Source organism: Bufo bufo, chromosome 1 (genome assembly GCF_905171765.1).
Source record: "Bufo bufo chromosome 1, aBufBuf1.1, whole genome shotgun sequence".
NCBI classification, from domain to species: domain Eukaryota; kingdom Metazoa; phylum Chordata; class Amphibia; order Anura; family Bufonidae; genus Bufo; species Bufo bufo.
In genome coordinates, this window is record NC_053389.1 from 64,257,400 (window position 1) to 64,270,446 (window position 13,047).

The 13,047-nt window shown below is 44.8% G+C and overlaps 1 protein-coding gene across 1 annotated transcript in view; it reads left to right on the plus strand.

Moving 5' to 3' along the window:
• TECTA (tectorin alpha) overlaps positions 1-13,047 on the plus strand; it is a 226,617-nt gene that overhangs the window by 184,221 nt on the left and 29,349 nt on the right. The window contains exon 14 of the mRNA XM_040416053.1: positions 10,046-10,332. Coding sequence (XP_040271987.1) covers positions 10,046-10,332 — 287 coding nt within the window. The remainder of the gene's footprint in view (positions 1-10,045; positions 10,333-13,047) is intronic.

Below are 13,047 nucleotides of genomic sequence, written 5' to 3' on the forward strand. Positions count from 1 at the left end.
GAAAATGGCCATGAAACTTTGCATGAACTTCAGCCACTCGTACACCACAAAGCACACCCTCCTTGAGCTGCAGCGGCAGAACAGCATCCCCCAACATAGGCTGATATGCGATGTTTCCATCCGTTGGAATTCCACCCGCCATATGTTGGACCGATTATATGAACAGACAAAGTCCATAAACGATTTCTTGATGATACAGGCGGACAGAGGTGCTGTTTGCTCGGGCCCTTTGAGAAGGCAACTTTATTTGTCAGTCGCCAGGACTATGGGATAAACAACGTAATTCCACTGATTCATGTCCTGGAACAGATGCTGCTAAATCTGGCTGGCCTGGTGACAGGAGACGTGGCAACTACATCTCACGGCCACATGAGCCCTGTGGGGGCTGAACTAGAGGAGGAGGCGGATATTGGAGCACAAGCAATGTGTAGCGAAATGGGGGGGTTTTCTACACAGATGACAGGATAGGAGGAGCAGGAGCAGCCAGAGGAGCTACAGGGTGGTGAGGAAGAGGAGGCAGAGGACCCAGACACACCATGGCAGTATGCAGTGGAGATGGAGGCAGGGAGTCCCTCAGAGTCACTTGCGCAAATGGCCCGATGCATGCTCACTTTCTTGTGTAGTGACAGCCGAATTGTCACCATTCGCCAGTGGGATGACTACTGGCTCTCCACCATGTTAGACCCTCGCTACCAGTCCAAAATGGGGGCCTTTTTTACACCTGCTGACAGGGAGGACAAACTGAACTACTATCGAGACATCCTTGTAGTTAGTTGGCCGCTGCCTATGTGCACCATCACCTATCCTCACACAGGTCTTTCCGGGGAAGTGGGGGCGCTCATGTTGTACTGCCATGGCTGCTGGGAAGGAAAGGAGCAGTACCAGCTCCATCAGCAGCAACTTAAGTCTAGAGTCGCTGATGAGCAGTTTTCTTCACCTGCCAACTTAAGAAACTACTCACCAGCAGCAGCAGGTAGACATAGAGCAGAACCTGAACCATCAGGTTGTGGCATACTTGGAGTACACCCTGCCACCCTACATCAAAGATCCCCTGAACTACTGGGCAGCCAAACTCGATTTGTGGCCACAACTGGCAGAGTTTGCCCTGGACAAGCTTTCCTGCCCGGCCAGCAGTGTGGCATCAGAGCGGGTGTTTAGTGCAGCGGGGGCCACTACTATTCTGATGCTGCCACCCGTCTGATGCCACACCTGATGCCAGGTGCTCCTACTGCCAGCCACCATCTTCAGCTGGTACTGGTATTGCCCCCCACCTCCCCACTCTGTCACTGGGCCACTCTGTGGTCTCCTCATGTTGCTGCTACCTCTACACTATGTCACTGGGCCATTCTGTGGTCTCCTCATGCTGCTGCCACTTAACCACTATGTCACTGGGCCACTCTGTGGTTTTCTCATGCTGCTGCTACATCAACACTATGTTACTGGGCCACTTTGTTGTCTCCTCATGCTGCTGCCACATCACTACTCTGTGGTCTCCTCATTCTGCTGCTACCTCAACACTATGTCAATGATCCACTCTGTGGTCTCCTCATGCTGCTGCCACATCACTACTCTGAGGTCTCCTCATGCTGCTGCTATCTCCCCACTCTGTCACTGGACCACTCTGTGGTCTCCTCATGCTGCTGCCACATCACCACTCTGTGGTTTCCTCATGCTGCTGCCACCTCCCCACTCTGTCACTGGGCCACTCTGTGGTCTCCTCATGCTGCTGCCATTTCCCCACTCTGTCACTGGACCACTCTGTGGTCTCCTCATGCTGCTGCCACATCACCACTCTGTGGTTTCCTCATGCTGCTGCCACCTCCCTACTCTGTCACTGGGCCACTCTGTGGTCTCCTCATGCTGCTGCCACCTCATCACTATGTCACTGGGCCACTCTGTGGTCTCCTCATGCTGCTGGAACCTCACTACTATGTCACTGTGTCACTGGGCACTCTATGGTCTCCTCATGCTGCTGCCACATCACCACTCTGTGGTCTCCTCATGCTGCTGCTACTTCCCCACTCTGTCACTGGGCCACTCTGTGGTCTCCTCATGCTGCTGCCACCTAACCACTATGTCACTGGGCCACTCTGTGGTCTCCTTATGCTGCTGCCATTTCACCACTATGTCATTGGGCCACTCTATGAACTTCTCATGCTGTTCCCACCTTCACCACTTCATGACTGGGCCACTATTTCGTTTTTTTGGCCTGGTTGACATAATCATTTATTTGACCCTTCTTCTGATCTGTCAGAAGGAAGGAAAAATGAGACGCATAATGGATTCTGTCTGTGTAGCAGCTGTAAGGCCTGTATGACATGGTCCCCATTTTGCATCAGAATTGGCTTATGATTTGATAGCCAAAAGCAGGAGGGGGTACAAAACAGAGAAGACATGCAAATATTCCATTCACGTGTCATCTCTGTTTTGGATCCACTCCTTTTTTTTTGGGCTTTAGCAATACTGATGGATTACTGACCAAATGCTGACCAAGTGAAGGCTGATGCTCAACAGAAAGTATCCATTTTTTGGGGGGGTTATTGTTCTGATGGATCAGAGGAAGGGCAAAATAATCAGTGACGTGAACACAAAGTTATTGTATGTGGAATCAGCTGACGACGGTGTAAAAGGAGTGCATTTCTTCTTGACGCTAACATCGACCTGTAAGGCTGAGTTCACAGTTGAGTTAGTTGGTCAGTTTTGGCCCCGTAACTGCCCAAATAAGTGAAGTGTGCAGTGATTCTAAGAGCGCGCCTGTCGTCTACATGTCATACTGACTCACAGTATTGTTTCACTACCACAGCAGACTCCCTATGCGTTTTACTACAAGGCACAGTGTTCTACACCACTATACAGGCTTTCTGCAGCCAGGAAATAGCTGTTTTTTAACGCGATTCGCCACTAATAAATTCTGATCGAATCAAATCTTTTCAGAAAATTTTACGAACTGACCGAATAGAATTTTTTATAAATTTGCTCATCTCTAATTATAATGTTATAGCATATCAGCGATATTATATCACCAATTAAGCTGCAATACAGTAATCTGTAGCCCTTAATGGAATGTGAAAACCGCAGACCCACGGAAACACGTCCAAAAAAAATTCCCAAAAATGTGAGCTTTAGAAATCTTTTATAATTCATCATGTTAAAAATTACAGTGATAGTTCAAAAACCTACATATTTCAGGCTACACAAGAGCCATACCCTCAACCAGGGAGGATTCAAACACAGCTGGTGTTTGGATCAAACATGTAGGCTTTTGAACTATCGCTGAATTTTTTTATATGATGAATTAATAAAGACTTTACAAAAAAATCGAAGATTTAAAAATCTATAAAGTTATGGCATATCCTAGGGATAGACCATAGCATTATAAGACAGAAATACCTTGTTAAAGGGGATTCGACAGCTGTTCATGTTCAGGCTCAGAGTGGAATGAAAAACATAAGAAATCTTATTCACCCCTATAGATCCCCGTTGTTCTCCTCGGGAGCCTCCCACTCCATCTTAACATACAGGAAATGCCCACTCAGTCAATCACTTGCTGAGGCGGGTCACCACTGTAGCCAGTGAGTGGCTAAGCAGACATTGTGTGTCGGGAGGTACCAGGAAGCGTTCGAACGACAAGCAATGGATCAGTGGGAGGTTGTAGTAACTATTTTGGGAGAGAAAAAAACGTCATCTTAGGCATTCATATTGAATTTTAACCCCTGGTCAATAAGGCATTTGGGGCCTTAGTGACCAAGAAAATTTAGCATTTTTGGATTGTCGCATTCCAAGAGTATAACCTTTTTATTTTTCCATCAATGTAGCTGTATAAGGGCTTACTTTTTGCTGGACAAGTTGTAGTTTTTAATGGCACTATTTTGGGGTACACATAGCTTATTGTTAGCTTTTATTAACGCTTTGTGCGGGGGACAGCAATACTGCTATTGAGTTTTTACATTGCAAACATTCACTTTGAGGCATAAGTAACATGATAACTTTATTTTCTGAGCCTGGGATGATTACAGTCATACTAAAAATATATATAATGTGTATATACACTGGTCAAAAAAATAAAGGGAACACAAAAATAATACATCCTAGATCTGAATTAATTAACTATTCTTCTGAAATACTTTGTTCTTTACATAGTTGAATGTGCTGACAACAAAATCACACAAAAATAAAAAAATGGAAATCAAATTTTTCAACCCATGGAGGTCTGGATTTGGAGTCACACTCAAAATTAAAGTGGAAAAACACACTACAGGCTGATCCAACTTTGATGTAATGTCCTTAAAACAAGTCAAAATGAGGCTCAGTAGAGTGTGGCCTCCACGTGCCTGTATGACCTCCCTACAACGCCTGTGCATGCTCCTGATGAGGTGGCGGACGGTCTCCTGAGGGATCTCCTCCCAGACCTGGACTAAAGCATCTGCCAACTCCTGGACAGTCTGTGGTGCAACGTGACGTTGGTGGATAGAGCGAGACATGATGTCCCAGATGTGCTCAATTGGATTCAGGTCTGGGGAACGGGCGGGCCAGTCCATAGCATCAATGCCTTCGTCTAACAGGAACTGCTGACACACTCCAGCCACATGAGGTCCAGCATTGTCTTGCATTAGGAGGAACCCAGGGCCAACCGCACCAGCATATGGTCTCACAAGGGGTCTGAGGATCTCATCTCGGTACCTAATGGCAGTCAGGCTACCTCTGGCGAGCACATGGAGGGCTGTGCGGCCCTCCAAAGAAATGCCACCCCACACCATTACTGACCTAATGCCAAACCGGTCATGCTGGAGGATGTTGCAGGCAGCAGAACGTTCTCCACGGCGTCTCCAGACTCTGTCACGTCTGTCACATGTGCTCAGTGTGAACCTGCTTTCATCTGTGAAGAGCACAGGGCGCCAGTGGCGAATTTGCCAATTTTGGTGTTTTCTGGCAAATGCCAAACGTCCTGCACGGTGTTGGGCTGTAAGCACAACCCCCACCTGTGGACGTCGGGCCCTCATATCACCCTCATGGAGTCTGTTTCTGACCGTTTGAGCAGACACATGCATATTTGTTGCCTGCTGGAGATCATTTTGCAGGGCTCTGGCAGTGCTCCTCCTGTTCCTCCTTGCACAAAGGCGGAGGTAGTGGTCCTGCTGCTGGGTTGTTGCCCTCCTACGGCCTCCTCCACGTCTGCTAAAGTACTGGCCTGTCTCCTGGTAGCGCCTCCATGCTCTGGACACTACGCTGACAGACACAGCAAACCTTCTTGCCACAGCTCTCATTGATGTGCCATCCTGGATAAGCTGCACTACCTGAGCCACTTGTGTGGGTTGTAGACTCCGTCTCATGCTACCACTAGAGTGAAAGCACCGGCAGCATTCAAAAGTGACCAAAACATCAGCCAGGAAGCATAGGAACTGAGAAGTGGTCAGGTCACCACCTGCAGAACCACTCCTTTATTGGGGGGTGTCCTTTTAATTGCCTATAATTTCCACCTGTTGTCTATCCCATTTGCACAACAGCATGTGAAATTGATTGTCACTCAGTGTTGCTTCCTAAGTGGACAGTTTGATTTCACAGAAGTGTGATTGACTTGGAGTTACATTGTGTTGTTTAAGTGTTCCCTTTATTTTTTTGAGCAGTGTATAAAGAAGAAGATCCGCAGCACTCCTTGAAAGATAAAATGTGCTCTTTATCCACACATATCAAATATTGACAACGTTTCGGTTCTCTCACAGAACCTTTCTCAAGTCAGGTGCCTATATATGTGTATATATATATATATATATATATATATATATATATGAAAATGTTGTGGGTATGATGGTAGCGGGGTGCCTGCGGCTGCGGAGGCGATCCAACATCCAATAAATAAATAAATAGTTCCACGGCACTCCCAGGAGGAAATCTGAAGTAGTGTTCTTTAATCACAAGGCAGCGATGTTTCAGTCCTCTTTTGGGACTTTTCTCAAGCAGAGAAAATACTAATATAATATTACATCAGAGTGAGGGCTTGGTCCATATATAATGCTTGAATCTATATTATTAAGTGCATTATTATCTTTTTTCTGTAATGTTTTTCATGAATGTGGCCAGGGACATCCGCACATTTATCTATCATACCGTGCAGGATGTTTCTATCTTTGTTTTTTCAGTGATTTTTCTGTTTATGTAGTGAATGCTTGAGGGAGTGGCACCTTCAAGTGTAAATGCGCTCCTATTTTATCTTGAGAGTAGCATTCCTTTGCACTTTTGCCCTTCCTATCCAATAGAGCGCCTTGATTAGGTGGTACATATGGGTGTGCGTGCTCCTCCTCCCATCAGTTGCTTGATGCTCATGGACTTGACTAGGAGCAGCACACCATATGTGCGGCGTCTGCGCTCCTGAACATAGAAGCCCAACGGCCTAGGTAGGTTTAGCGTAGGACCCACCTGACCTGAGACCACCTTGGTGCTTGGTAGGCGGGCTCAGATGTGTTTTGTTTTATCTATCATATCGTGCAGGATGTTTTTATCTTTGTTTTTTCTGTAATTTTCCCATTAGAGCAGGAGTCAAGTTGTCACTGGGCTCCTGCTGTCTGCTGCATGGGAGGCCAGCCGTTGGCCTAGAATAAGGTCCATTAATGATTACCATAAAAAGGCGTATCAGTGGTGATTAAAGGGTTAAATAAAAGAGTTTGTCTCATCAGAGAGGTTAGCATGTGGCCACCACAGTGATCAGGTGGCCTCACCAGTGGAAGTCTTGTCTGTGTAGATATTTTCCCTGCAGATATATGGTTCTCAGTGGTGGCCCTTCAGATTATTGGTCAGCTTGAGTCCACCAGAGTGGGAGATGCTTTCACTGAGTTGTGCTCTGTTGTGACTCATAAAGGGGGACTCTGGGTTATTTTAACATTATAACGAATGAGATTACTCCACATTCATGGCTATATTTTCAATAATAAGAAAAACGAGAAAAAGAAACGACTTAGCAAATCATGCAAATTATGAAATCATTTCAAGAAATTCTAGTGAAATCAGTTCAAGAAATTTCAGTGAAATCAGTTCCTACTGATGGTAGTAAGTTAGTAGCCATTTTTGATATAACAAACCAAGATAAATCACATATCTAACAAGTATGTACAGTGATGTACCTGTAATGGTGGCTACCAGGCCTGGAGGGAGGAGGGCCCAGTACTAGATTCCCCCCCCCCCCCCCTTCTCTTTCCAATGCATTATCATGCAGCCACCACTAAGTGGAGTTCAATGCAAACCTATGATTAGAGCTTCCATTTCAGTCAATTATAAGTGCATGAATTCGTAGGCACTGAGCTCCCCCTAGTGGTGGCTGCTAACTATGTAATAGATGTGAAGTAGATTTATCAATGTATTTATTCCAGTTGTCTGGCGGGACTACATTAAGAAATACGGTGCTCAGAATAAGCGCTATATTTATGAAGCACCCATTCAAAGTAGATGAGGCCAAGGGTGATTTTTTTTCCAGTTTTTGTATTTAAAATAAATAAATAAATCAGAAATCTGTGACATTGTGGTTTGCATTCTGCATTGCCTGGGAGTGTTTGACACAATCATACTGTAAAACTAGGTAGGGTGGAGGGGGGGGGCATACTAAGTTTGGCTATGGAGCCCTATGAGATCCGTGTACGCCCCTGATAGGAACTTTTCAGCAGCTTTAACTAGAATTGTGATTTAGAAGAAGAGCTGGGTGTCCGGAGGAAAGGCTTCTCTACACTATTAAATGACATAGATTCTAATCACAAAGGATAAGTGTCAGTTTAATGAATAGGCAAGAAAAAAAAAAGTGAAAATTCTGTGGCTCTTTTAAAGTCCAAATGCTAAACCCCTAGAAGATCTGTGCCGAGGACTGTAGATTGGAATCCATGGACAATCTGCTGCCAGTTTCGAAAAAGAAAAGAGTGGATAAACACTATACCATCCCATTGTCTAAAGTTGGAAGACTCTCCTCATAAGTGGCTCAAGGCTCAAGGCTATTCTTCTTTTCAGCTGTTCTCACAAGCATTAAGGCATTTTCGTTCTTAAAGGGTTTAGTCTGAGTTAAAATAAAAACTGATAAATGGCAAGGAAGGGGTTAAAATAATATAACAAGTTATACTTACCGGTTCAAACCCCCTCCACTCCTGCTCGCCCATGGCGGTGGTCCTCCCAGCCAGGCTTTGCTTTCATTGCTGCAGCCTTGACATGCCCTTCTACTGCGTGACAGGCAGTCACTGCTCTGAGCGGTATATGGCATGACACCACTGAGGCCAGTGATTGACTGCAGCAGTCACGTACGCTATACGGGCACGCCATCACTGCAGCTAGGATCACAACGTCATAGCTGCAGAGGCGGAGAGGATTGGAGCAGGGGCGCTGGAGCTGAAGGGGTTGGAACCAGGAACTTGTTTTATTTTTTTAACCCACTTCCCTGCCATTTAGTAATATTTATTTTAGCTTAGACAACCCCTTTAAATACATTGAAGTTATTTCTCTTAATTGATCTTTCATCTCAATAGTACAGTTAGTGTAGATGCAGTACCCCAGAGGACTACTTCAAAAGGGTTATTTTACAACTTAATGGGTTAATGTCTATTGTTAATATTAGTGTATTTTTTCTATATCTATTTGCTTGTAATCCAAGAGCTGAAATGGGAACACTATTTGGTTATTTTTCCCTGCTCAGTGGGGAGGGGGCCCTTCTCCTCTGGGTCAGGAGTTTAGTAGGTACGGTAGTTCAAACAGTCTAAGTGCGAGGAGATATCTGTATGTGCCTGTGCTGAAGTGAGGTCTGCTGCAAGGAACCCTCATCCTTGCATCCCAACAACTACCACCATCCTCTGGGGAAAAAAGGAAAGAATATACAGACTGTGGAAGGTCAGTTTGAAGGCAATATGGATTACTGCTATTACCATTCAAATTTACCATGGATTAGCTACCCACTGGAAGATCTATACCCCGCTGTGGGAACTGCACATGGTGCACCCTTTTCGTCAACTTGGAAAGTAGTTTGGATCTGATAGTTAGAGCGTGACCCATCTCACTGGTGGTTGCCTCATGTTCAGCTTGCTACCTCAGTAAAGAGCAGGGGCGAACTGAAACTAAAAGTGGCCCTGGAAAAAAAAAACTTGGGCCTATGTTGCAGGCGGGTCCAAATTGACAGAAGGCAAGGTAACATAATTAGTCAGGGACAACAAACGTAGGCAGGGACAAAAGAAGTAGGCAGGGGCCAGCAATACCATAGTGCAGAGCAATATACCATCCCAGCTGAACCAAATACTGAGGACGTCAATACAGTTGCATTCAGGAGAGCACCTGTGGCTGCTGAACAGGTGCGTAGGAGACAATCAGATCATTATGTACCCAACTTGCTCCCATGAGGAGGGCTTGGGTGGTCCTCCTAGGCATCGGCCCACTGGGAAATTTCCCTGTAGGGTCTATGGCCAATCTTCCCCTAGTAAAGAGCACTGGATTTGTTACCCCTACACTGGCCTGATCATTGCCTTGTACCATTGCCAATATCTGGCCCTGTTCTCGCCCTCCTGCCTAGCATCCTGCCGAACGTTCGCCATCAAGGGCACCTAACCAGTGCCAGACACTGCATCATCAGACGCGGCCCAGGGGCACAAACATGTATTGATGGGGATTAGGGCTGTAAGAAAGGGGCGGGGTGTCATAAGGGTGAGATATCATAAGAAAAGAAGCCATACATGTAAGAAAAGGGGTGGAGTAAAGACTTCTGAAGCGTGATTTCGCACCCAGCACCATCCATGGTTGCCAACTGTCCTGAAATTGTAGGAACTGTCCCTGATTTTCAGCGACAGTTCTGTCAAATTCGGGCTGTTCCTGGCCAAAAAGTGGGGACCGCCAGCCCATAAGTGGATGCCGCGATTTTACCAACCTAAACATTGGTAAGTATGCACCATCCCACAGAACATATAATAATACAGTTTTCACACTTTTAACGTCGTTTTTGTATACGTCTCGTCTTGTATGACTGCCTTCTTACAGGACAGCGTAATACAATGTGTAACTTTGAAAGTGATTGAATTTTTTGTGATAATTACAGGTAAATGGAACACAAGTGACAGTCCCGTTTGTTACCGGACTGTCAACAAAAATATACAGCATGGAGGGATTCTTGGTCATTGACACAAGCCCCGACATCCAAATTCACTACAACGGATTCAACATCATCAAAATTACCATCAGTGAGAGACTTCAGAACAAAGTCTGTGGCCTCTGCGGTAACTTCAATGGGGATCTCACCGATGATTATGTCACTTTAAGGGGGAAACCTGTTGTAAGCAGCGTCGTGCTGGCACAAAGCTGGAAGACAAACGGCATGCAAAAAAGGTAAGGCATGTACCATGTGAGCTGCAGGTCGCACAGAACAGAATTAGAGATAGCGAACTTACTATTTCAGATTGTCCTTGTCCTGTTATTATAGACTGCAATTTTTTAAGTAAAGCCTGTCTTACACAGATGGATTGAGCAAGCAAATGTCGCGAAGGAAGCGCTCCCTCCCAGCAATCGCCTGCTATCTAGCGGAGGAAACCGCTGCTATTACAGTCAGGTCCATAAATATTGGGACATGGACACAATTCTAACATTTTTGGCTCTATACACCACCACAATGGATTTGAAATGAAACGAACAAGATGTGCTTTACCTGCAGACTGTCAGCTTTAATTTGAGGTATTTACATCCAAATCAGGTGAACGGTGTAGGAATTACAACAGTTTGCATATGTGCCTCCCACTTGTTAAGGGACCAAAAGTAATGGGTCAGAATAATAATCATAAATCAAACTTTCACTTTTTAATACTTGGTTGCAAATCCTCTGCAGTCAATTACAGCCTGAAGTCTGGAACGCATAGACATCACCAGACGCTGGGTTTCATCCCTGGTGATGCTCTGCCAGGCCTCTACTGCAACTGTCTTCAGTTCCTGCTTGTTCTTGGGGCATTTTCCCTTCAGTTTTGTCTTCAGCAAGTGAAATGCATGCTCAATCGGATTCAGGTCCGGTGATTGACTTGGCCATTGCATAACATTCCAGTTCTTTCCCTTAAAAATTAGTTCTGAAGCATTTGGCTAAATATGAGCAGATAATATTGCCCGAAACACTTCAGAATTCATCCTGCTGCTTTTGTCAGCAGTCACATCATCAATAAATACAAGAGAACCAGTTCCATTGGCAGCCATACATGCCCACGCCATGATACTACCACCACCATGCTTCACTGATAAGGTGGTATGCTTAGGATTATGAGCAGTTCCTTTCCTTCTCCATACTCTTCTCTTCCCATCACTCTGGTACAAGTTGATCTTGGTCTCATCTGTCCATAGGATGTTGTTCCAGAACTGTGAAGGCTTTTTTAGATGTCGTTTGGCAAACTCTAATCTGGCCTTCCTGTTTTTGAGGCTCACCAATGGTTTCCATCTTGTGGTGAACCCTCTGTATTCACTCTGGTGAAGTCTTCTCTTGATTGTTGACTTTGACACACATACACCTACCTCCTGGAGAGTGTTCTTGATCTGAAGGGTGTTTTCTTCACCAGGGAAAGAATTCTTTGGTCAACCACCACAGTTGTTTTCCGTGTTCTTCCGGGTCTTTTGGTGTTGCTGAGCTCACCGGTGCGTTCCTTCTTTATAAGTATGTTTCAAACAGTTGTTTGGCCAGGCCTAATGTTTTTGCTATCTCTCTGATGGGTTTGTTGTGTTTTTTCAGCCTATCGATGGCTTGCTTCACTGATAGTGACAGCTTTTTGGATCTCATCTTGAGAGTTGACAGCAACAGATTCCAAATGAAAATAGCACACTGGGAATTAACTCTGGACTTTTTATCTGCTTATTGTAATTGGGATAATGAGGGAATAACACACACCTGGCCATGGAACAGCTGAGAAGCCAATTGTCCCATTATTTTTGGTCCCTTAACAAGTGGGAGGCACATATGCAAACTGTTGTAATTCCTACACCGTTCACCTGATTTGGATGTAAATACCCTCAAATTAAAGCTGACAGTCTGCAGGTAAAGCACATCTTGTTCGTTTCATTTTAAATCCATTGTGGTGGTGTATAGAGCCAAAAATGTTACAATTGTGTCGATGTCCCAATATTTACGGACCTGACTGTACATGCAGCGATCTCCTCTAAAGCACGGGGAGGAGCAGTTGCTATGAAATCTCTCGTCCCCGTACCGTCTAGTGGTTTGCCGGTGGCAGATCGCTATTAGACAGCACTATCTGCCACCGGCAAGCTCGATGAATGAGCTTGATATAAATCTAGCAGAGAAATGAATGGGGAGATCTCTGGATACATGTGAGGTACAGGGCCGGTTCTAGCTTTGTAAGAGATTGTCATGTGCTATATGATGTCCGATTTTTATTTTGTACATTAGTCATGGGATAACCCCTTAAAGTTTTATTCAGCCTCTATTTTTAAAGTGTTTCTGCTGGGATTTGAACTTATCACAATCTACATTAACGACAAGACCATTAACCACTCAGCTAAAGAGCTCAACGTTAAACTGCCTCAGATATATTATGGCTGAAAACCTCAGTAGTAGTTTCCCCATGTATAATCTATTCATATCTAGCCAAAGTATCATTTTATATATTTTTTAGTAATTGCAAATAATATTTATGGCACAAAATAATTTTGGAATTACTAAAAAAAAATTATGCATATGCAATTACTAAAAACAATATAAAATGTAGATTGTGATGAGTTTGAATCCCAGCAGAAACAATTCAGATATAGAGGTTGAATAAAACTTAAATACACAGGGTGTCCCTAAGTATCTTGACAATGCTTGGGGATGCCCCCTTCATCTTCATAGCACTGACTTCGTATATGGACACAGCCATATATGGAGTCAGAGCAGGGACTCCAAAACAGCTGGGATGCTGGCACCCACTGCGCTCTGTTCCTTCCACTTCCTCAGTCGGCCGCTTAGAAGAGTCTGACTGAGGAACCATTGAAGCTGATGAAATTACCGGCAATGATAATTGTTGGTGAAAAAAAATATCGGTACCGGCATTCTTAGCAAAATACTGGCCTGGCAGG